The sequence below is a fragment of the Lissotriton helveticus genome, chromosome 8 (genome assembly GCF_964261635.1).
Source record: "Lissotriton helveticus chromosome 8, aLisHel1.1, whole genome shotgun sequence".
NCBI lineage: Eukaryota > Metazoa > Chordata > Amphibia > Caudata > Salamandridae > Lissotriton > Lissotriton helveticus.
Window position 1 is genome coordinate 1170721761 of NC_136069.1, and position 23690 is coordinate 1170745450.

Below are 23690 nucleotides of genomic sequence, written 5' to 3' on the forward strand. Positions count from 1 at the left end.
TCCCAGGCGGAGGGTGAGGATCCCAGGATGAGGACTTCCGTCTTGTCCGAGTTCAGTTTCAGGCGGCTGTTCGACATCCATTTGGCTACGTCTGTCATCCCTTCGTGCAGGTTGGCTCTGGCGGTGGCGGGGTCGTTAGTGAGGGAGAGGATCAGCTGGGTGTCGTCGGCGTAGGAGATGATGTTCAGGTTGTGCTGGCGTGCGATGGCTGCGAGGGGGCTCATGTAGACGTTGAAGAGTGTTGGGCTGAGCGAGGAGCCTTGAGGAACGCCGCAGATTACTTTGGTGGCTTCCGATCTGAACGGGGGAAGGCGGACTCTCTGTGTCCTTCCGGCGAGGAAGGAGACGATCCACTCCAGTGCCTTCTCCTGGATTCCGACGTTGCTGAGGCGCTGTACTAGGGTACGGTGGCAGACAGTGTCGAAGGCCGCGGAGAGGTCCAGGAGGATGAGGGCCGCTGTTTCTCCGTTGTCGAGCAGGGCTCGGATGTCATCGGTGGCTGCGATCAGGGCGGTCTCGGTGCTGTGGTTGGTCCGGAAGCCAGACTGCGAGAGGTCGAGGGAACCGTTCGTCTCGAGGAAGGCGGCCAGTTGCTTGTTGACTGTCTTCTCGATGACTTTGGCCGGAAACGGGAGCAGCGAGATGGGGCGGTAGTTCTTGAGGTCGGTTGGGTCTGCTGATGGTTTCTTTAGTAGAGCGCTGAGTTCGGCATGCTTCCAGCTCTCCGGGAAGGTGGCGATGTCGAAGGAGGTGTTGATGATGTCCCGCAGGTGGGGTGCGATGACAGCGTCGGCCTTGTTGAAGACGTGGTGAGGGCAGGGGTCTGTCGGAGATCCGGAGTGGATGGAGTTCATCGTGCGGATGGTGTCTTCGGTGCTGATCGGGGTCCAGGCGCGGAGGGTGGTGGTGGGGGGCGGTGGTTCGGTCGTGGCGTGCGTCGGTTGGGTGATGAAGCTGTTGTGTATGTCCGCGATCTTGTTGTGGAAGTAGGAGGCGAGGGAGTTGCAGAGGTCTTGCGAAGGGGTGATGTCGTTGTTTCCGGCGTTGGGGTTGGAGAGCTCTTTAACGATGTTGAAGAGTTCCTTGCTGTTGTGTGCGTTGTTGTCCAGTCGTTCCTTGAATGTGTTTTTCTTGGTGGCGTGGATCAGCTGGTGGTGTTTTCGGGTGGCGAGCTTGAGGGCAGACATGTTGTCCGGTGTTGGGTCTCTGCGCCAGATTTTCTCGAGTGCTCTGCAGTTCCTCTTGGAGCTCTTGAGTTCGTCGTTAAACCATGGGGCTTTCTTGCTGCCGGGTCTGCTCGGCGGGGTCTTCAGCGGGGCGAGGTCGTCTGCGCAGTCGCTGATCCATTTCCTGAGGTTGGTGGCTGCTTGGCTGGGGGTTTGTTGTGCTGGTGGGAGGGTTCTTGTTCAGGGAAGTAGCGAGCTGGTCTGCAGTGATCTTGTTCCAGCTTCTGCGGGGAGCCTGTTGCTGGTGATGGTGGAGCGTGGTTCTTCTGAAGCTGAAGTGGACGCAGCTGTGGTCCGTCCAGTGGAGTCCCGTGGCGTGGCTGAAGGCGATGTCCTTGCTGGAAGAGAAGACCGGGTCGAGAGTGTGTCCAGCGTAGTGGGTGGGGGTGGTCACCAGTTGCTTGAGTCCGAGGTTGGCGAGGTTGTCCAGCAGGGTGGTGGTGTTGCGGTCGTTATTGTTCTCCAGGTGGAAGTTGAGGTCCCCGAGGAGGATGTAGTCGGCGGAGGGCAGGGCGTGCAGGCTGATGAAGTCGGCGATGTCTTCGCTGAATTGTGTGCGTGGTCCCGGGGGTCTGTAGATGAGGGTGCCTCTAAAGGGTGGTCTTGGGGTTGACGTGGATCTGGAAGTGCAGGTGTTCGGCGGGTGCGAGAGTGTCGTCGGTGTTGGTCGTGATGCGGATGGTGTTCCTGTGGATGATGGCGATGCCTCCTCCCGTCTGGTTGGCGCGGTCTCTCCGGGTGATCTTGTATCCCTCTGGGATGGCGATGGCGATGTCAGGCGCTGAGGAGGCGTTCATCCAGGTTTCCGTGAGGAAGGCGACGTCTGGAGATGTGGTGTCGAGCAGGTTCCAGAGCTCGACGGCGTGTCTGTGGATGGAGCGGGTGTTGAGCAGGATGCACTTCAGGTGGGTGCTGCTGGAGGTCGGCTTGGTGGGTGCTGGTGTGGCGTGGGTCCGGTTGCAGGTGAACTTGCAGGAGTGGCAGCTGAAGGGTCCGTGGGTGCGTCTAGGTGTGGCTCGGGAGCAACCCGGGGTTCGGCCGGTGTTGAGTGCGTTGAGTTCGGTAGCGTCGTAGGTCCGTCGGGTCGGCTTCCGTCGGTGGGGGCCAGGGGTCCTGGCACTGGGCGCGGTACTGGCGCGGACGGGCGCAGACGGGCTTACCTTTGGCGCACCTTCGGCGCTCATTCGGTGCTCCCGCTGCGCGCGTCCGCTGCGCGGTCGCTCTGGGGGCGTCATAAGTGAGGAGCCGGGAGGGCGGGTCAGCTGGGTGGCGGGAGTGGGGCGGACAATGGGCAGGAGGGGGGCGGAGACACCGGGGGGCAGTGGCGGGAAGGAGGGCGGCTCGAGGGAGCGAACAGGAGGGGGAGGGCAGCACAGGGGTACAGAAGGCAAAAGGGGGAGGCAAGTGAGCGAAGGCGAGGGGGGACAGGTAAGAACCGGGGGGAAACAGAAAAACAAGTGGAGGCAAGTTACACAACGGGGGGAAGGAGAAGATGCGAGTGGAGGCAAAAACGGGAGAAATTACCAGGGGGGCTAGTGGATAGTACAAGCAGCAGGCGCACAGAAGATACAGGGGGGAAGCAGGCACGCCGCAGCAGACAAACAGCGGCGAAAACGAGGGTGTGCAAGGCAGTGCGCGGCACTCAGCAGGGCAGGGTCCTGGCCACGGCGGGCAGGAGCAGCGGAGGTGGGGCAACCTCACCTGGAACAGGTTCGAGCGGTCGCAGTGCGCATGGGCATCCCCTCCATGCTCAGATTGTTTTTCGCCATTGTGGCAGAGATGGAGTATGATACAGTAAGTGATGACCATGCTTGAGAATAAAACTGAGTGCTGCAGCTGCGACAGGCACCGGGGAGGAGGGTGGGCGATATAAATGTCAGCAGCCCTACATGCCAAGAACAGATGCATACTGGTAAGTAGCATATTCCGTTCGAGGCATGTGGGGCTGCTGAATTTATATCTATGCATAGAATAAATAGTAGTACCCTCCTTAGCGGCGGTTGCCCGAGCCAGCTGCAGCAGTCTGAAAAAGAGTTTTTAGAACAGCTTGACCTACAGCAGCTTGCTGTTTTGAGTGTACATCCACACAGTAGTGTTTGGTGAATGTGTGGATGGTGGTCCATGTGGCTGCTCTACAAATGTCCTCTAGAGGAATGTTACCCAGGAAAGCCATGGATGCCCCTAACTTGCGTGTGGAATGCGCTCGTGGGGGAACTGTTAATGTGCGTTTTGCCTTTTGATAACAGATTTGTATGCACTTAACGATCCATCTGGCTATACCTGACTTTGAAATTGGGTTGCCCTTGTGTTGTGGAGAGAAGGCAACAAACAGTTGTTTAGTTTTCCTGAAGTCTTTAGCCCTGTCTATGTAATACAGGAGAGCCATTTTAACATCTAGTGTGTGTAGTGCTCTGTCTACCACTGAATCAGGATTTGGGAAAAATACTGGTAGTTCAATAGTTTGGTTAATGTGGAACTGTGACACTACCTTGGGCATAAATTTAGGGTTGGTACGCAGCACGACCCTATTACCATGAATTTGAATGAAAGGCTCTTGAATAGTGAGGGCTTGCAGCTCACTAACCCGTCTGAGCGACGTGATTGCCACCAGAAAAGCAACTTTCCATGTGAGAAATTGAATCTCACAAGAGTGAAGAGGTTCAAATGGCGGACCCATGAGCCTGGTGAGGACTATGTTGAGGTTCCAGACAGGCGAAGGCGGGTGTCTCAGAGGAATGACTCTTTTGAGTCCCTCCATAAAAGCTTTAATGGCCGGCACTTTGAAAAGGGAGAGGTGCTGTGTATTTTGAAGATAAGCGGCCATTGCAGCTAAATGTATCCTGATGGAACGATACGCAAGATTGCATCTGTATAGGTGCAGCAAGTAACATATGATGTTTTGCGTGGAAGCATCCAGTGGATTAATGCTATTATTGGAACAATAGATGATAAAACGCTTCCATTTTGCTGCATAGCATGCCCTGGTGGTAGGTCTTCTAGCCTCTTTGATGATGTCCATACAGTCAGGGGGCAGGTTTAGGTAGCCAAACTCTATGACCTCAGGAGCCAGATTGCAAGGCTTAACTGTTGCGGATCTGGGTGCTGAATGTCTCCATGGCTCTGAGTGAGGAGCCTGGGCGTGAGTTTTAGTTGCTGGTGGGGCACCACTGAAAGTTCCAGGAACGTGGTGTACCAGGCTTGCCTTGCCCACGTTGGAGCAACTAGGATTAGTGTCATGGAGTGCTGCCTCAGTTTGCAAGCCACTAGCGGTATGAGTGGTGCTGGAGGAAAAGCGTACGCAAATCTGTTTGACCAGTTCATCCATATCGCATTGCCCTGAGATTGCGGGTGAGGGAACCTGGCGGCGAAGGTGTGGCATTTTGCGTTTTCTGGCGTGGCGAAGGTCAATCTCTGGATGACCCCACTGCTGGAAATATGGTTGGAGCACCGAGGGATGTATCTCCCACTCGTGCATCTGATGACTGTGCCTGCTGAGCAGGTCCGCCATTTGGTTGTCCCTGCCTGGGAGGTGTTCCGCCATGAGGAACATGTTCCTCTGAATGGCCCACTTCCATATGCTCTGTGCGATAATTGTGGGGAGTGTGTCCCCCCTGCTTTTGAATGTAATACATTGCAGTCATGTTGTCCGTCCGGATAAGCACGACTTTGTTGCAGAGATGCAACTTGAATGCCTTTATAGCCATGAAAATTGCCATCAATTCTAGGAGGTTGATGTGCAACCGTTTCTGCTGTGTGGTCCACAGTCCCTGCACAGTATAATGGAGGACATGAGCTCCCCAGCCCTGGAGAGATGCGTCCGCTGTTAGCACCACCTGTGTTAAGAGGCTCCTGGAACGGTCGTCCCTTGCAAAGGTTTTGTGTGTTCCACCAATGTAGAGAGTTGTATGCACGACCGGTCACCAACACTAGGTCCTTCAGCTGTCCGTGAGCCTGGTTCCACTGGCGTGCTAAGCATTCCTGAAGCGGACGCATATGTAGCCTCGCATGAGGGACTATAAAGATGCATGAGGCCATCATGCCTATCAGTTGCATGAACACTTGCGCTGGGAGTGAGTGTTGTGGCCTGAATTTCTGAATCAGTGCCTGCATGCTGTTGACTCTCGCAGCGTTTGGTTGCGCTGTGGCAGTGAGAGTGTTTATTTCCGCGCCCAAGTACTGTTGTACAGGGGCGGGTTGAAGATGAGACTTTGGGTAATTGAGTGAAAATCCTAGACTGTGTAGGAGGTGAATTGTGCGGGACATGTGACTGGCACACTGCTGGGCTGATTTTGCCTGGACCAGCCAGTTGTCTAGATATGGATAGACATGGATGTGTTGTCTCCGAAGATGTGCGGCCACTGTCGCTAAGCATTTGGTAAACACCCTGGGGGCAGTAGTGACCCCGAAAGGCAGGACCTTGAACTGGTAATGCTAGTTGTTGATGGTGAACCTGAGATACTTCCTGTGACTGGGGTGCATGGGAATGTGGAAGTAGGCCTCCTTCAGATCTAGGGTTGCTAGAAAATCTCCCTGACTGAGCAGTGGCAGAACTTGCTGTAAAGTGATCATGTGAAAGTGTTCTGACAGGATGTATTGGTTTAGGGGTCTGAGGTCCAGAACGGGCCGCAGAGACCCGTCTTTTTTGGGGAATAGGAAGTACAGTGAATACACCCCTGTACTTTGCTGGTCTAAAGGCATGAGTTCTATGGCTCCTTTTTGCAGCATGGAGATGACTTCTTGCTGCAATAAGTGCATGTGCTCTGCGGACATAGGACGGTGCCTTGGGGGTATGTTGGGTGGAGTGGACGTTAACTCTAGACATTAGCCGTGACATATAAGTTGTCTCACCCACCTGTCTGTGGTAATGCTTTCCCAGACTGGCAGGAACTGCTGAAGTCTCCCCCCGACTGGTGTGGTACGGTCGGGGGGCAGTGACAAGACGTCACCGTTTGTTAGTGGCGGAGGATCTGGTATTATTATTTCCACGTCCTCTGCCTTTGGTGCTGTTCCCACGGTATCCACCCCTATTGTTCTTGTTGTAGGTGGATTGTGTGGCTCCTTTGGTGTATTGAGCTTGATGCGATGCCTGGCCTCTAGAAGCTCCCCTGTTACCGGAGCGACAAAAGGAACTGCCTCTGAATTGTTGAGACTGCAGAGCACCCATGGATTTTGCAGTGTCAGTGTCCTTTTTAAACTTTTCTAGAGTGGTATCTACCTCAGGACCAAACAGGAAGTTAGGGTTAACTGGCTGATTAAGTAGAGTGGTTTGGATTTCCGACTTGAAACCAGAGATGCAAAACCAGGCATGCTGCCTAAGCATTACGCTAGTGTTTATGGCCCTAGCTGCAGTATCAGCTGCATCCAACGCACACTTAATGGACACGTTGGAGATTAACTTCCCTTCTTGTATAAGCATTTCTGCTACCTCCTTATAAGCATCTGGCAGGTGTTGCAGTAGCTGCTCTAACGTGTCAGAATGGGCCCTGTCATATCTTGCTAACAGGGCTTGTGTGTTGGAGATCCTCCAAATATTAGCTGCTTGAGCCGCTACACGTTACCCAGAAGCCTCAAAGATCTTGGACTCCTTGTCCGGAGGAGGAGCATCACCAGTTGTTTGAGAGTTCGCTCTTTTGCGAGCATTAGCCACCAGTAAGGAGTCTAAGGGGAGTTGGCCCTTGATATACGTAGGGTCCACTGGCGCAGGCCGGTACTTCCTTTCAATTCTGGGGTTCACCACCCTCGCTTTAGTGGGCTCTTTGAAAATGTCGCTGGCATGTTTGAGCACACCCTTGAGCAAAGGCAGAGTCTTTACAGATCTTTCTGACGTCGAGAACATATCAAAAAGAAAGTCTTCCTCCACAGGGTCAGTGTGCATGTCGACATCGTGGTTAAGGGCTGCCCTTTCAATGAGTGCGTTAAACGCAGCAGTGTCTTCAGTAGGCGAAGTTTTGACTGCATATGACTGAGTGTCAGGGGTGGTGTGTGGTTCATCGGGTCAACAGTGTTAGCCCATGGCTGGGACTCATCCTGATCTGCGTCAATGGGATAGTTAAACTGCTCCTCATTGTCCCCTTCCTCCACATCCTCAGTGACTGGTGTTGGTGAGTAGGTATAGTCTTGCCCATATGGGTGTATGGGTTCAAAAAGGATAGGAGATGTAGTAGAGTCTCTCTTTTTCTTTAGTGGTATCTTGTAAGGCTCCATAGGTGTTTCAGGCCTGATTTTCCGTTTGTAAACGGTGAGCCTGCCTGATTCGGAGTCGATGTATAATTTCGACTGTTCGTCGTAAGTCGGTGGCTGGAACTGAACGTCTTCGGTTCGAGGCTGGGCGGGTGCAGCTACTGATGTTGACTTGGATGAGTCTGTAGCTTTTTGGAGTTGGACAGCCTTAGGTCTTGCCGTCGGGGGCAGGCCGTATTTGATCGGCGCCGAAAGCATTGGTGACGGACCGACTTGCTTTGAAGATTTCGATCCGACCGACTCAGACTGGTCAGTGTGCTTGTGGGTTTTTGTCGACTCGATCCAATGCTGCGCAGCAGGGACGCTTGCGGTCTTCGAGAAGATTTGTTCCTTTGTGCCGAGTGTGGTTTTCGGCTCGAAGGCCTTGACCAGTTGCGGCTTCTGGATCTTCTGCTCGACGGCCTTTTGGGCCTTGAGTCCCTCGGAAGAGGCGCCATCTTTGGAGCCGGGCTTCGACGCCGACGTGAGCGTGACGGATGTATGACGTTAAAACGCATACTTTTACAACGCATACCGTTACAACGGGACTTTTACAACGCAAATACTATTACAACGCATGTATTTACAACGCATTTTTTTACAACGCAGGTACCTTTACAACGCATACCATTACAACGTAAGTATTGGTAAGTATATATAATTTTTTTAATTGTATATTATTTAAAATTATTTTTATTTAATGTAATTGTATTTAATTTAATTTAATTTTATTTAATTAATTTAATTTATATTTATTTTTATTTTATTTTTTTCTTGTACCCCTTTATCTAAAATTCCCAAAACTGACCCTGAACCCTAAAAATACCCCTTTACCCAAAAACCCAAAACTGACCCTGAACCCTAAAAATACCCTTTTACCCAAAAACCCAAAACTGACCCTGAACCCAAAAAATACCCCTTTACCCAAAAACTGAAAACTGACCCTAAACCCTAAAAATACCCCTTTACCCAAAAACTGAAAACTGACCCTGAACCCTAAAAATACCCCTTTACCCAAAAACTGAAAACTGACCCTGAACCCTAAAAATACCCCTTTACCCAAAAAACTAAAAACTGACCCTAAACCCTAAAAATACCCCTTTACCCAAAAACTGAAAACTGACCCTGAACCCTAAAAATACCCCTTTACCCAAAAACTGAAAACTGACCCTGAACCCTAAAAATACCCCTTTACCCAAAAACTGAAAACTGACCCTAAACCCTAAAAATACCCCTTTACCCAAAAACTGAAAACTGACCCTGAACCCTAAAAATACCCCTTTACCCAAAAACTGAAAACTGACCCTAAACCCTAAAAATACCCCTTTACCCAAAAACTGAAAACTGACCCTGAACCCTAAAAATACCCCTTTACCCAAAAACTGAAAACTGACCCTAAACCCTAAAAATACCCCTTTACCCAAAAACCCAAAACTGACCCTGAACCCTAAAAATACCCCTTTACCCAAAAACCCAAAACTGACCCTGAACCCTAAAAATACCCCTTTACCCAAAAACCCAAAACTGACCCTGAACCCTAAAAATACCCTTTTACCCAAAAACCCAAAACTGACCCTGAACCCTAAAAATACCCCTTTACCCAAAAACCCAAAACTGACCCTGAACCCTAAAAATACCCCTTTACCCAAAAACCCAAAACTGACCCTGAACCCTAAAAATACCCCTTTTAAAAAAACCTAACATATAACATTTTAAATATAATTATATACTTACCAATACTTACGTTGTAATGGTATGCGTTGTAAAAGTACCTGCGTTGTAAAAACATGCGTTGTAAATAAATGCGTTGTAATAGTATTTGCGTTGTAAAAGTTCCGTTGTAATGGTAGTGCGTTGTAAAAAATGCGTTGTAATGGGTGTTTACCGAGCGTGACGTGTTTAACAGTAGACACAGGCTTTGTCGCTCCGATCTTCGGGTCGACGCCCCCTGTCGACCCCGAGGGGTCGAGCACACGTTTTGACTTGGGAGGCTCCACAGTCTTCGAGCCGATGGTTGTTGTCAAAACTTTCGGTTTCGTTTTTGTGTCTTTATGTTTCGGTTTCGATTGCTCCTCTGATTGTGGCCGCTCGACCGATGGCTCTATGGAAATGTTCTTAGTCGGGCCTCGAAGCTGGACTAGAGAACTTGTATGAAGATCTTGGCTAAGGCCATCCGGCGATGCCTCGACCTGAGCCGTGGAAGAGTCTGTATGAGGCCCCGCTACTGCGGTTGGGCCTAGCTCCTCGCTTGAGTCGTCGTCGACGGCTCCGAGAGGTGGTACGTCGTCTCCTACCTAGACGATGTCTTCATCATGGACGTAGAGTTCTTCCTCGTCCTCATGGTATGGTGAGTCTTGCTCCGATGCGGGATCCGAGTGCTGAGCAGGATCCTCTTCTTGTACACCCTCCTCGCCGTCACCCCCGAAGATATTTTCTGGATCGGGTGCCGAGTCCCGCGCTGACTGTCGTGCAGCGCGTCGAAGACGAAGAGTTTTCTTCGATCTAAACTTCGAACAGGTCATGCAGCTGGCCTCGTCGTGGTCCGGTGAGAGACATTTATTGCACACCGGGTGCATGTCGATGTGAGGGTATTTCGAGTTGCAAACGGGGCAGCGCTTGAACGGACTTCGTTCCATCGTCGATGGGGCCTCTGTCGTCGAAACGCAATCTCGTCGACGACTTGTGGAAACAAGTGTAAGGCACCGAACAAAAGACAATACCGACGCCCCAAAGGCCTTTTGGCCTTGGGAAAGAGTGTATATATATATATTCCTAACTTAAGCTAAGAAAGTACATCCGAACCCGATGGCGGAAAAAAAAAATCTGAGCATGGAGGGGATGCCCATGCGCACTGTAGTCCAGGGGAGGAGCCACCTATCTCGTGATACTTTGAAGACTCTTCCAGGACAACAATGTGCAATCATCCGGACCCAACACTAGGCGGCGATCTATGCATAGATATAAATTCAGCAGCCCACATGCCTCGAACACACTATTTCAGTATGCTGCAACGGATACAAGCGACCACCGCTAGGGGAGACACTGCTGCACAATCGTTGCTAAATGTACAATCTGCAGCTCATATGCCTCAAACGGAATATGCTACTTACCAGTATGCATCTAATCTCGGCATGTAGAGCTGCAGAGTTGTACATGCCCTCCCGCATCCCCGGGCCTTGTATCTGTTCCAGTACTCATCTTACTTAGATGCACACGCATGGACATCCTTTTCTCTTTCTTCTACTAACTCCATCATTTCCCATCATGGCGAAAAACAATCGGAGGATGGAGTCGATGACCATGCGCAGTTTTGTCCAAGGGAGGAGTCACCTATCTCGTAACTACAAAGACTTCTTCCAAGAAAACAACAACAACCTGCAATCATCCGAGCCCAACACCAGGTGGCGATCTATTGCTAAATGTAAAACTCTGCAGCTCATATGCCTCGAACAATTGTATACAAAACTTTGACCCCAGCGGTTTACTCAATTGTGTGTTTATGGGCCCAGGTGAGTATATGGTAGTAGAGTATCTGTTGTTGGTATGCAGCTGGATCAAAGGGATGCACAGAATGAGAAGATGGCTCATCGTTAACAACAAGCTAGACATGTCCATCCAGTTTAACACTGTCATTCTGTCCTGCTTCCAGATTTTTAGGATGCTGAGAAAGATCTACAAGTGGCTGCCAAGCAACCCCAGAAAGCCAGTCACCTAGGCTCTCATCATCATGAGACTGGACTATGGGAACGCGCTCCACTTAAGAATCACCAAGCACCTCACAAAAAGACTGCAAACCATCCAGAGAGGAGCAGCCAGACTCATCCTCAATTTCATATGCAGCACTCACATAACACCACACCTGAGGGAACGCCACTGTCTCTCAATAGACAAGTGAGCAGAGTTCAAGGTACTCATCCAAAGACAGGCACATTCTACCTTAGCCTTGTACACTTTCATCAACCATGCAGGCACTTATGCTCAGCCAAACTCTTACTAGCACACACCCCACACAATCACAGAAGCAGTTCCGGAGGTCGAGCTTTCTCTAACATCATGCCTAAAGCACAAAACAAACACCAGCCACACTTCAAAGTCCCACCACTATTCTTGAGTTCCGTAAGAAGCGAAAGATTTGGCTTTTTGAGTAAGTTTTTTCACCACTCCCGGGGACTAGCCTCACACACCTGCATAGCGCCAGGATAACATTAAGGGTGATAGCAGACTATATAAAAAAGATTTAACCTAACAAGTGAGTACCTTTATCAGAGGTGACCTATAAAAACTGCAATAGCCTTATTTAGCCTTTTCTGACATGCCTGTGCTACACCAGACAACCAACTGTTAGTGAAATGATACCAACCAAAAACATACTATAATCCACCTTGGATCCTGCAGAGACAGTTCTCAAGAAGTGGTTGTGGGAACAGAGGACAAAGGCTCATGCTCAGGAGCTCCAGCTACCACACTCTCCTGGCCCAATCCTGGGTGTTGATAATGGCTTGTGTCGGGTTTGGGCTACTTTTCCCTAGAACTCGAGGCAGGAGAGGTAGTGGCAGGAACGCATACATGAGATCCTTTTCTCATTGCAGTTAAAAGCGCATTCCAGTGACTTTTCTGCAGAAAACTCCAAAGCGCATTACATTTGACACTGTGGGATCTTGCTGGTCGTGAACAGATTTAACCAGGGGATGCTGCTTATCACCTCAGATTGGAGATGATGCCACTCGTGATCTGCCAGCCGACTTCTGCTCAGCTCGTCTGCTATGGCATTCAGAAATCCTGCCAGATTGCTGGCTACCACAAAGATGTTCTACTGATTCAGACACGTTCAGAAACACAGGGCATCCTGGCACAGGATCCAAGATTCCACTCTTGCATGCTTGATTCAGTACCACACAGTGGTCGTGTTGTCCTTGAGGACCTGCAGTGGACTCTCCATGATAAATGACCGGAAGCCCCTAAAGATTTATGTGAAGCTGACTCACTGCTGGAGAGCACATCCTTCTTATATCTACCTCATCCAGGTAATGCACCAACCCCAAACCCAGGAGCAATGCATCCATCTCAACCGTGAAGTATTATTGGTGAAGGGAAGAGTGGTCTGATGCAGGTCAGGCTGGTGTTGACTGCCACCACAGAAGATCCTTAGCTGTTTCTTGCAAGATCTGCATGGAGTCCGAGAGGTAGCCCTTGAGCCCGGAACAGTGGGATAGTAACCTAAATGTCCCACACTTGCTGCTGCAGTAAAGGCCCAGTATGCCACTAAGTCTAGGACAACCCAAATGAAAGGAATCTTGTGGATGGAGCTTAGAAGGAACTTCGACTCGATCGAAAACCCCAAAGATGTCAGGAATTTGGCCATCATTCAGTCCATGACAAACTGTGGTGAGGCTGCCGTGAACAGCCAGTTGTCGAGTTGATAACATATGTATTCCTGACCTCAGAAGGTGGGCAGCAACCACTGACATCACTTTCTTGAACACCAGAGAGGCTAGGGGATACCAGAAGAGCAGCACAGCAAATTGGAAGTGTTCCAACCCCATCTTTAGCTGCACAGGTCCTGAAAATCCAGGGCCATTATCAAATTTCCTGGGTCTGGAGAGGAAAGAATCGGAGCTAGGATGAGAACTTCAAATTTGTCTTTCAGTAGACTTTCGTTTAGAGGTCCACTATAGGCCTGAGGCCACAGCCCTTGTTCGATACAACAATGTAGCATGAATAGCACAACTCTCTTCTCTCATAAGCTGGCACCCACTCAATAGCCTCCTTGGCCAGCAGCTGGGAACTGGTTTCACAGATGTATATCTCAGTAGATGTCAAAGAGCAAGAGTAGGAGGAGCAGGGCTGCCCTTTCTAATGTGCCCGTCTGGATGGAGGATTTATGGTCTAATTTGCACAAGGAATCCATTGCAGAATCCTATAGACCTCAAGAATATTTTGAACGTAAGCACATTTCTCAATCTTCCACAAACACTGGAGCTCAAAATAAAAATAAATAAAATGAAAGCAGCACCACAGCGATTGAGGCATAGTATGACAACAGGAGAAACAAAGATCAACTCCACATAGAATGATGATATAAATGAAAAACGTAAGCAAATAATAGTTTAGAAGTAAAATGGCAGTTTTCTGGTGAATAGACACACAATGGTAAATGAGTCAAGAAGCATTAAAAAGAACAATCAACATTAGCATATAAGTTTCAGAAGCAGAGATTTTGTTGAATCACAGACTGAAGCGAACCTCAGGTCATTAGTTGGGGTGTCATCAGGAGGGATCAGCCTCTACTGATTTGGCTGAGAATTTCTCGAGGGCAGTGTAGTCATTATGGGATTTGGTTGAATGGGATTTTAGATTAATGTTTACAGCAATATTCTACACCCATCACCATATAACAACTTTTATTTATTGACATCCATGACTTAAATACTGAAATTTTAAATAAAAACACACATTGCAGCACTGACATTAATCTTGGGGAAGTACCATATTATACCACTTTTTCTATACGCATCAAACCAATTCCATCAACACTATCACTATATGAAAATGGGATGCAAGAAAAACTATTTACTGGTTAGATACTTTTTTATAGTAGCAGCATCTGGCCTAGGATCGGTCTTCATGGCAGCATAGACAGCTAAAGCAGTTTGGTCAATTCTTGAGATAACTTCATTTGAAGCTTCAATGATTTCATTTAGTCGGGTCATTCTTTCCTGTGAGAAAACAGAACATCAAAGATGAAACGCAAACAAAAAAGAAATGTAAATCACTATTTCTCAGTTATAAAGTATATTTGTCTGGTATTGTTAACTTACAAAATGTATTTAGATGAGTGACATGAAAATATATTCTCCCAATAAAAACTAACATTATTTGCAATATTTTTAAGTGTTCTCATTGAGTCATTTAAAGAGACAGTTGAACGACCCAATTATTAAAATGGAAGCTACAATGAGAGAAGGAAGGTATTATTAACCCGTAATACCTCTTCTCCACCATGAGACTCTTCATTAATTTCTTGAACAAAGAATATTGCCAGGCAGGAGTGGTATTCTGGAATACTTTTTATGGTTTAAATCGGTTTTATTGGTCGAAGGCGGCACATAATACAAAAACAAATAATAATAATCCCACCTAGATCCAACTGCCGGTGGGTGACAATAAGAAAATAGAAACCTTGGACAGAGAACAAACTAGAAGAGCTAGGGAAGAAAGGGTATCTGGGAAGAACAGAAGAATGAAAAGTGGTTGTTCGAAAGATCTCAATGGTAAGGAAGAAAACAAGTCACTTACCTGTAAGGAAAATGCTACTTACCAGTATGCATCTGTTCTTGGCATGTAGAGCTGCAGATTGCTACACTTAGCATTAGATCGCCACCTGGTGTTGGGCTTGGATGATGGCATGTTGTTGTCGTCTTGGAAGAAGTCTTTGTAGCCCCGAGATAGGCGACTCCTCCCTTGGACGATCGTGCGCATGGGCATCGGCTCCATCCTTAGATTGTTTTTCGCCATGATGGGAAATGATGGAGTTAGTAGAAGTAAAGGAAAGGATGTCCATGCGTGTGCATCTAATTAAGATAAAACTGGAACAGATACAGGTCCCGGGAGGGAGTGTAGCAATCTGCAGCTCTACATGCCAAGAACAGATGCATACTGGTAAGTAGCATTTTCCGTTCGAGGCATATGAACTGCAGATACTACACTTAGCATTGATTGTGCAGCAGTGTCTTCCCTAGCGGTGGTCACCTGTATCCGTTGCAGTAGTTTGAAAGAGAGTTTTAAGGCCAGCTTGGCCTACTGCAGCTTGCTGCTTGGCTTGCACATCAACACAGTAGTGTTTAGTGAAGGTGTGTGTTGTAGACCATGTTGCCGCCTTGCATATGTCCTCTAGGGGAATATTTCCTAAGAAAGCCATAGAGGCTCCCAGTTTGCATGTGGAGTGCGCTCTAGGCGGAACTGTTAATGTACGTTTTGCTTTTTGATAGCATATTTGTATACATTTTACAATCCACCTTGCAATCCCACCTTTAGAGATGGGGTTGCCTTTATGAGGTGGAGAGAAAGACACAAACAGTTGTTTTGTTCTTCGAAAAGACTTAGTTCTATCTATATAGTAGAGAAGAGCTCTTTTAACATCTAGTGTGTGTAGAGCCCTTTCTGCTACAGAGTCTGGGTTTTGGAAAAACACAGGTAAATCTACAGATTGATTTAAATGAAAAGGAGTAATGACTTTTGGAAGGAATTTTGGATTAGTTCTTAAAACCACTTTGTTACGATGTAGTTGTAAAAATGGTTCTTGTATTGTGAAAGCTTGTATCTCACTTACTCTTCTAAGAGAGGTAATAGCAATAAGGAAAGCTGTTTTCCACGTGAGGAATTGCAGTTCACATTTATGTAAAGGCTCAAAAGGAGGTCCCATGAGTCTTGTAAGAACAATGTTTAGGTTCCTCACTGGAGAAGGTGGCAACCTGGGTGGGATGATTCGTTTTTAATCCTTCCATAAATGCTTTAATTGCAGGTACTCTGAAAAGAGACATATGTTGTCTATTTTGTAAATATGCTGCAATTGCTGCAAGCTGCAGACGTATGGATGAATATGCCAAGTTACACCTTTGTAAATGTAAAAGGTAGCAAATGATATTCTGGATGGAAGCATCCAGGGGATCAATTTGGTTATTGTTGCAATAAATGGCAAATCTCTTCCATTTAGCAACATAACAAGCTCTGGTAGTAGGTCTCCTGGCCTCTTTAATGATGTACGTAATTAATCAACTGGGAGGGATGAGGAATTTGCGTGTCCGTTTCTTTCCCCAGAGTATTCGATTAGCAATCAGCAAAAAAGGACACTTGTAACACTGCTCGACTTTCGGTTCAGTGCAAATAAGGTAACCCTCAGAGAGGTCAATGTATACTTGACGAAAGCTCTACAGACCGCCTGGCCCAATAGAGCTGAAACATGTCGACAAAACCACTTTAGTAATACCATATAGTCCCGTAACTTGGTCTACCAATGAGTATTCACAATTTTTAATAATGTAAGTTTGCCCAATATTAAAAAAAATTCTGGGTACTCTTTTTCATTTTTATTCAATCCTTTTGGGAAAGTCCTTTTGTCTCTGGACACTGCACTCGAGACTTGAGGTGCCTCTGGATGAGGCTAGCAGTACACACCAAGAGGAAAAACCCGATGATAACTGCATGAGTGTCAATGTGGGGCGGATGAAGCTAATATACCGCTACTCGCAAGTATACATTGACCTCTCTGAGGGTTACCTTATTTGCACTGAACCGAAAGTCGAGCAGTGTTACAAGTGTCCTCTTTAATGATGTTCATACAGTCTGGTGGTAGGTTAAGATAACCAAACTCTAAGACTTCAGGGGCCAGATCGCTAGATTCAGTTGATTTGGGTCTGGATGTCGGATGTCTCCATGGTTCTGCGTTAGCAGGGATGGAGTCAGTCGTAACTTTTGGTGTGGAACTAGAGAGGGTTCTAGCAGTGTGGTGAACCACGGTTGGCGTGCCCATGTGGGAGCTACCAGGATTAATTTGAGAAACTGTTGTCTGAGCTTGCGTACTACTAATGGTATTAGTGGTAGAGGATGAAAAGCGTACGCAAATCTGCCTGACCAGTTCATCCATATCGCATTGCCCTTGGACAGCGGGTGTGGAAACCTGGCGGCGAAGGTTGGGCATTTTACGTTTTTGTGTGTGGCAAACAGATCTATGTCTGGATGATCCCACTTGTGGAAGAATGGTTGAAGAACTTGCGGATGTAGTTGCCATTCGTGCATTTGTTGTGTCTGCCGACTCAACAGATCTGCTATCTGATTGTGAACTCCTGGAAGGTGCTCTGCCAACAGATATATGTTTTGTGGAATGGCCCATCTCCAAATGTTCTGTGCGAGCTGGGACAGTTGTAGAGAGTGCCCCCCCCCCCCTGTTTTTGTATATAATACATGACTGTCATGTTGTCCGTCCGGATTAAGACAGCTTTGTTTTGTACTTGTACTTGGAATGTTTTGAGTGCTAAGAATATTGCTAGCAGCTCTAGATGGTCGATATGGAACAATTTTTGTTGACTGTTCCATTGTCCTTGAGTTGTATGATGTAGGAGATGGGCTCCCCATCCTGTGAGAGATGTGTCTGCTGGGAGCACTAGTTGTGGAACAGGTTCGAGGAACGGCCGCCCTTTTGTCAAATTTTTGGTGTTCCACCACTGCAGAGAGCGATGTGTGCGGCTGTCTACCAACACCAGGTCTGTTAGTTGACCTTGAACCTGGTTCCACTGTTGTGCTAGACCTTCTTGTAACGGACGCATTTGCAGTCTTGCATATGGTACTATGAAGATGCAAGATGCCATCATGCCTATTACTCTCATGAACACTCTGGCTTGCAGAGATTGTTGGTGTTGAAAGGCTGTGACTAAGGCTTGAGTGCTCTATATCCTTGCTGGACTGGGATACGCTAGAGCTGTAGACGTGTTTATTGTAGCCCCTAGATACGGATGTATATGAGAGGGTTGCAGGTGCGACTTGGTGTAGTTGATTGTGAACCCTAAGTCGTGCAATGTTTGAATTGTCTGATGTGTGTGTTGGACACACTGATTGAATGACTTGGCTTTTATGAGCCAATCGTCTAGATAAGGGAAGATATGTATTTGTTGTCTCCTGAGATGTGCTGTTACTACTGCTAGGCACTTTGTGAATACTCGCGGTGTCGTTGTCACTCCCAAAGGAAGGACTTTGAACTGATAATGTTGTCCTTCCAGTACAAACCTTAGATACTTTCTGTGAGCAGTATGTATAGGAATGTGGAAGTAGGAGTCCTTTAGGTCTAGTGTTATAAGGTAATCGCCTTGTTGCAACAGTGGGAGCACTTGCTGTAAAGTGATCATATGAAAATTATCTGATTGTATGTAATGATTGAGGGGCCTGAGGTTCCAGAATTGGTCTTAGTGTCCCGCCCTTCTTGGGAATTTGAAAATACAGCGAGTAAACCCCTGTTCCTTGTTCTTGTAAAGGAACTATTTGTATTGCGTCCTTTTGTAGAAGTGACAGAATTTCTTGTTTGAGCAGAGTAAGGTGTTCTGTAGACATTGGACGCTGCCTGGGTGGTATGTGTGGAGGAGTTGCTGTAAGTTCCAGACAGTAGCCATACTGGATAATTTGTCTTACCCACTTGTCTGTTGTGATGGAGTTCCAGACAGGCAGAAATTGTGTTAATCTGCCCCCCACAGGAGTGGAATGCTGTTGGGGAGCAGAGGGAAGTCACTGTTTTGTGGCGGAATGGTTCGATTATTGTTGCTACCCCGACCTCTTCCTTTGTTGTTATTCACTCTATATCCTCCTCTAAAATATCCCTTGTTAGAGGATGTTTGTGTGTTAGATTTGAAGGATGATGCATTGTCTGCACCAGTTTGTTTGGAGCCTCCTCTGTAGAAGGAGCGACGAAAGGAACTTCTAGTTTGTGTGGACTGTAAAGCTCCCATAGATTTGGCAGTGTCTGTATCCTTCTTCATCTTTTCAAGTGCTGTGTCTACTTATGGTCCAAACAATTGGTTTTGATTAAATGGTTGATTTAAAATGGTAGTGTGCACTTCTTGTTTAAATCCTGAAATGCGTAGCCACGCATGTCAACTAAGTACGACACTAGTATTTACAGCTCTAGATGCAGTGTCTGCTACATCTAGTGCGCACTTGATTGAGGCATTAGAAATTAGCTTGCCTTCTTGAATAAGGTCGTTTGCCTGTGCCTTATATTGGTCAGGTAGATGTTCTGGTAGTGTCTCTAACTGATCATAAAGAGCCCTATCATATCGTGAAAGGAGGGCTTGTGTGTTAGCTATACGCCATATGTTGGTAGCTTGCGCAGCTATTCTTTTGCCTGAAGCATCTATTACTTTGGATTCTTAGTCAGGTGGGGGTGCCTCTACTGAAGTTTGTGAGTTTGCCCTATTCCTAGCATTTGACACAACTAGTGAATCTAATGGTAGTTGTCCTTTAATGTAGGCTGGATCTGCAGGTGCAGGCCTATATTTTTTTCTCAATTCTAGGGTTTAAGATCCTAGTACGTACAGGGTCTTTAAATATTCCTGGAGAATGTTTGATGACCCCTTTAATCATGGGAAGAATTTGAACAGACCTTTGCAATTGTTCAAATGTGTAACAGAAAATCTTCCTCTGCCTCATCAGAATGCATAGTGACCCCATGGTAAATGGCAGCTCTGTTCAACAGGTGACCAAAACCAATGTTCTCTTCTGGGGGAGAAGATTTTGATGGGTATGACTGTGGGTCAGGAATATCTGGAACATCCTGTGGGTTTGGGTACTCCCAGTCTGTATCATCTATAGGGTATGTGAAAGGCTCATCTGTGTCTATCCCTCTCCCTAAACTATACTCATCATCATTTTGAGGTGAGTGTGAAGATAAAAGAGGAGAATGTGGAGGAGAGATCTGTGGTGAATTGTTAAGAGGAACAGGGGATGAAGGAGAAGGAAGTATAGGAGAAGAAGGGTGAATAGGAGATGTGGCAGAGTCCTTCTTCTTGGCAGGAACTACAGGTGTGGATGTTGCATCTGCCTTCCTCTTTTTGTGTGGTGTAGTGGATACATGACCTGTCTTTGGGTCAATGTAGATCTTCTTTTGCAGAGGATCTGGTTGGAAAAGGTCTTCTGCTTGTGGAACCTTTGTCGGCGCCAATTGTTTCGGTTCCGGACGAAGTTGCTGTTTGTCTTTAGCCTTAGGAGGTGTTACAATGTCCTTTGGCATAGTTTTCGACACGGTGTTGTTTTTGGTGTTGTAGGCTGTTTGAAGTGCTTGGACGCGTCGGAATCAGGCCTTGTCGGTTTTGGCACCGAAGACGATGGCTTCGGAGTGGAAGCTGGTCTTGTCCGCTTCGAGGCGTCAGACACTGGCTTCATACCTTTGTCTTTAGAAGTGGACGGTTTCGGAGCCGAGACTTCTTTCGGTTTCGGTGCCGAGGGAGCTTGTGGGATCGGCATATGTGACTTGCTCGGTACCGAGCTACCGGAAGGCTTAATGACTTTCTTCGGAGCCGGGCTCGAAGGCGGGGCTGTCAAAGTGGTTTTTTGGTCGCGACTGGGCCTCGAAGGCGGAGTGTTGACCTTTGCCTTCGATCTGGGTGCTGTGTGTGGTGCAGGGGCAGTAGTACTCACGCGCTGACCTGATGGTATGGAGTCATCTGAATCGTCTGCCTCTGATACGATTTGGAGATAATCTGAATCTTCTTCGGGAACGAGGGGAACCTCCTCGTCGAAGATATCCACCGGTTTCGGAGCTGATCTCTGCATGTCGTGTCGACGGGCCCTCCGATCTCGAATCGTTTTCTTGGATCGAAAGGACGCACAGGCTGTACAGCTGGATTAGTAGTGTTCTGGCGATAAGCACAGGTTGCAGACCTCGTGGTGGTCACTGTGTGAAAACTTTGCTCCACACTCGGGGCATCTCTTGAATGGTGCCCTTTCCATGAGGTGTAGGCCTCACGGCGTGGATAGGCCCAACGGCCCGCGTCGACGACCGGAATCAAGCTAATGGAGTCTAAATTATGGTAGTCGATATCAAAAGTAGTTTGGTATAGTTTTAGTACGTTTTTTCCGCTTCGAAGTGCTTGAAAATTCTATTTCTAGCCGGAGCGGAAAACTTTCATCCGAACCCAGTGGCGGAAAAAAACAATCTAAGGATGGAGCTGATGCCCATGCGCACTATCGTCCAAGGGAGGAGTCACCTATCTCGTGACTGCAAAGATTTCTTCCAAGACGACAACAACATGCAATCATCCGAGCCCAACACCAGGTGGCGATCTAATGCTAAGTGTAGTATCTGCAGCTCATATGCCTCGAACATACAGTTATGGGAGCACCGCCGTGGTTATGACGAGCTCAGCTCGTCTTGAGCATAGCGCCACTGTGCCTCATGACAAGCTGAGCTCGTCATGAGCACCGAAGGTGTTAAAGAAATCTGACCTTAGTTAAAAAGATGACACAACACAGCCAGTCCAACCGCTGCATATTCCTTTTGCGCAGGCTGGAGGCAATGGTGTCTTGTGAACGTGTGGTCATTCTTCCATGTCGCAGCACGGCATAGCTTTTCAATGTCACTCCAGCGAACAAAGCTGTAGACGCAGCAACAGTTCTTGTGGAGTGAGCTTTAGCTCTCACTGGTTTATTTGCTTTTTCATAGCAGAATTGTATCGCAGAAGCCACTCATCTGGATATTGTTGCTTTCGTTACTGCGGTTCCAAGTTTCCCTTGACCGTAGGCCACCAGAAGTTGATCTGTTTTCCTTATCTCCTTTGTTTTGTGAAGATTACATACATTGGACATCAAAAGATGTTAAGAATGTTGAGCTCGTTCAGCTGTGCTCGATGGGTTTGGAAAGAAAGTTTGCAGTATTACCAGTTCATTTAGGTGAAATTGTGATGGCACTTTCGGATTAAATCTTGAATTTGTCCTAAGGGCTACGTAGTTTTCTGTAAATTGTAAGAAAGGTTCTTTTATTGTAAACGCTTGCAATTCACTCACTCTTCTCGCCGAAGTGAGAGCCATCAATAGAGAAACCTTCCATGTAAGAAATTTAAGCTCTTCTTTATGAATTGGTTCGAATGGCCGTCGCATCAATTGCATTAGAACCACATTGAGCCTCCACTCTGGAGGAAGTGCACGCACCGGAGGAAAGGTGTGGAAAAGAACCCTCATGAATTGCTTTATGAGAGCAGATGAACAGAGAGAAGGAGTGTGAGGAGATTTCCTGTACCAGGAAATTGCTGCCAGGTGAACCTTAACTGAAGAGAAAGAGAGGCCTGACTTAGTTAGCGACTGTAAGTATGGCAAAATCTGCTCAGCAGGGTTTTGTACTGGATGAACTTTGTTCCTCTCGCACCAGCAACAGAATCTCTTCCACTTCAGACGATATGTCTTCTTTTTTTCATTTTTTTTTAAACATCTTTTTATTAAGATTTTCTTCTGATTACATACAGCAGAATATAAACGGATCGTGCAGTACAACAATTATACGTCATCATTGTTTGGAGCACTGTGGATCAATTTTGCATTAGACAACAAATTATTACATACATAAATGTGACCCAGTCCCTGTATCATTGCTCAATCACTGACTGAGTTGTTATGCTAAGGATGTACGTTGTCTCTATGTACAATGGCTACGGCAGGAAGTAGAGTGCGATGTTCATTTAAACAAACTACAACTAACAACTTAATCATAGAGAGGGGGGGGAGCGTCTCGTGGTGGACTTACTGCTCATGGCTCTAACTTGCCTAGCATTAACCAAGACTATCCTGTAAAATGAGAGAAAAGGGGCCTCTTATCTCGTTGGGGGTGTGTGCTGCGGTGTCAGTCTGTGTGAGACCTGTAGTTTCCTCCTTGTGTAGGGTAGCACTCTCAGCCTGTGCCCAGATTGCGAGGGATTTCTCCCAATTAGCCGTGCAATTCCAGCGCTTCCAAACTAGGCGCTTGGCCGTGATCAAACCCAGATCTCTAAATCTGGATATTGTTTTATTGTTTTTTGTCCGCGGATACAGTCTCAATACAAACGTCTCCCAGTTAAACTGCAACGGCGCCTGAGTGCATTTTACCAGTGTGTCTACATCTGTACGCCAATATAACTGCAATGAGGTGCAAGATCATAGCATATGTAGCAGATCCGCGCCCAACAGATGACATCAGGGGCAGGCGGAGGTGTTGAGATGAAAATCATCATTAATCTTCTCCGGTGAGAGGTATGCCCTGTGTATAATATAAGTCTGATTAAGTTTAAATCTCGAATTACGTGATACACATGTGGATCCAGCCAGTAGTGAAGCCCACTTTTTTTATCAGTCCATGGCCGTCCTCTATCCACCGCCCATCTCTCGCGGAGTCTCGTCAACTGCGTCAATGTGTGCGTCAGCAGGGCCTCAAATAACCAGTGCACAACGTGCGACCCATTACATGTAAGTATTGGATAAGCGTATGTGTGCGGGGCTCAATCGTTATGTCTCCCCAGGCCGCAGTCAAGGTACGTATTATTGCAGCATGCAAGAGGAACTGGCCTACAGGTAGATCATTTTCTGCGGACAGCGTATCAAATGTAAGGACAGTACCCTCCGCATACAAGTCGCCTATTGCGTCAAGTCCTGCTTCGTGCCATGTCACTAACTCGGCTTCGGATATTTTCTCTTTGCCTCTAGAAAAGCGGTATCAGCAGAGCATAAGGATACATATCA

The 23690-nt window shown here is 47.4% G+C and overlaps 1 protein-coding gene across 2 annotated transcripts in view; it reads right to left on the reverse strand.

The window, feature by feature from the left end:
- Window positions 1-23690, reverse strand: part of TPP2 (tripeptidyl peptidase 2) — a 596335-nt gene that overhangs the window by 52309 nt on the left and 520336 nt on the right. For both annotated transcript variants that reach the window (XM_078658083.1, XM_078658084.1), the window contains one exon: window positions 14031-14161. In XM_078658083.1, coding sequence (XP_078514209.1) covers window positions 14031-14161 — 131 coding nt within the window. The remainder of the gene's footprint in view (window positions 1-14030; window positions 14162-23690) is intronic.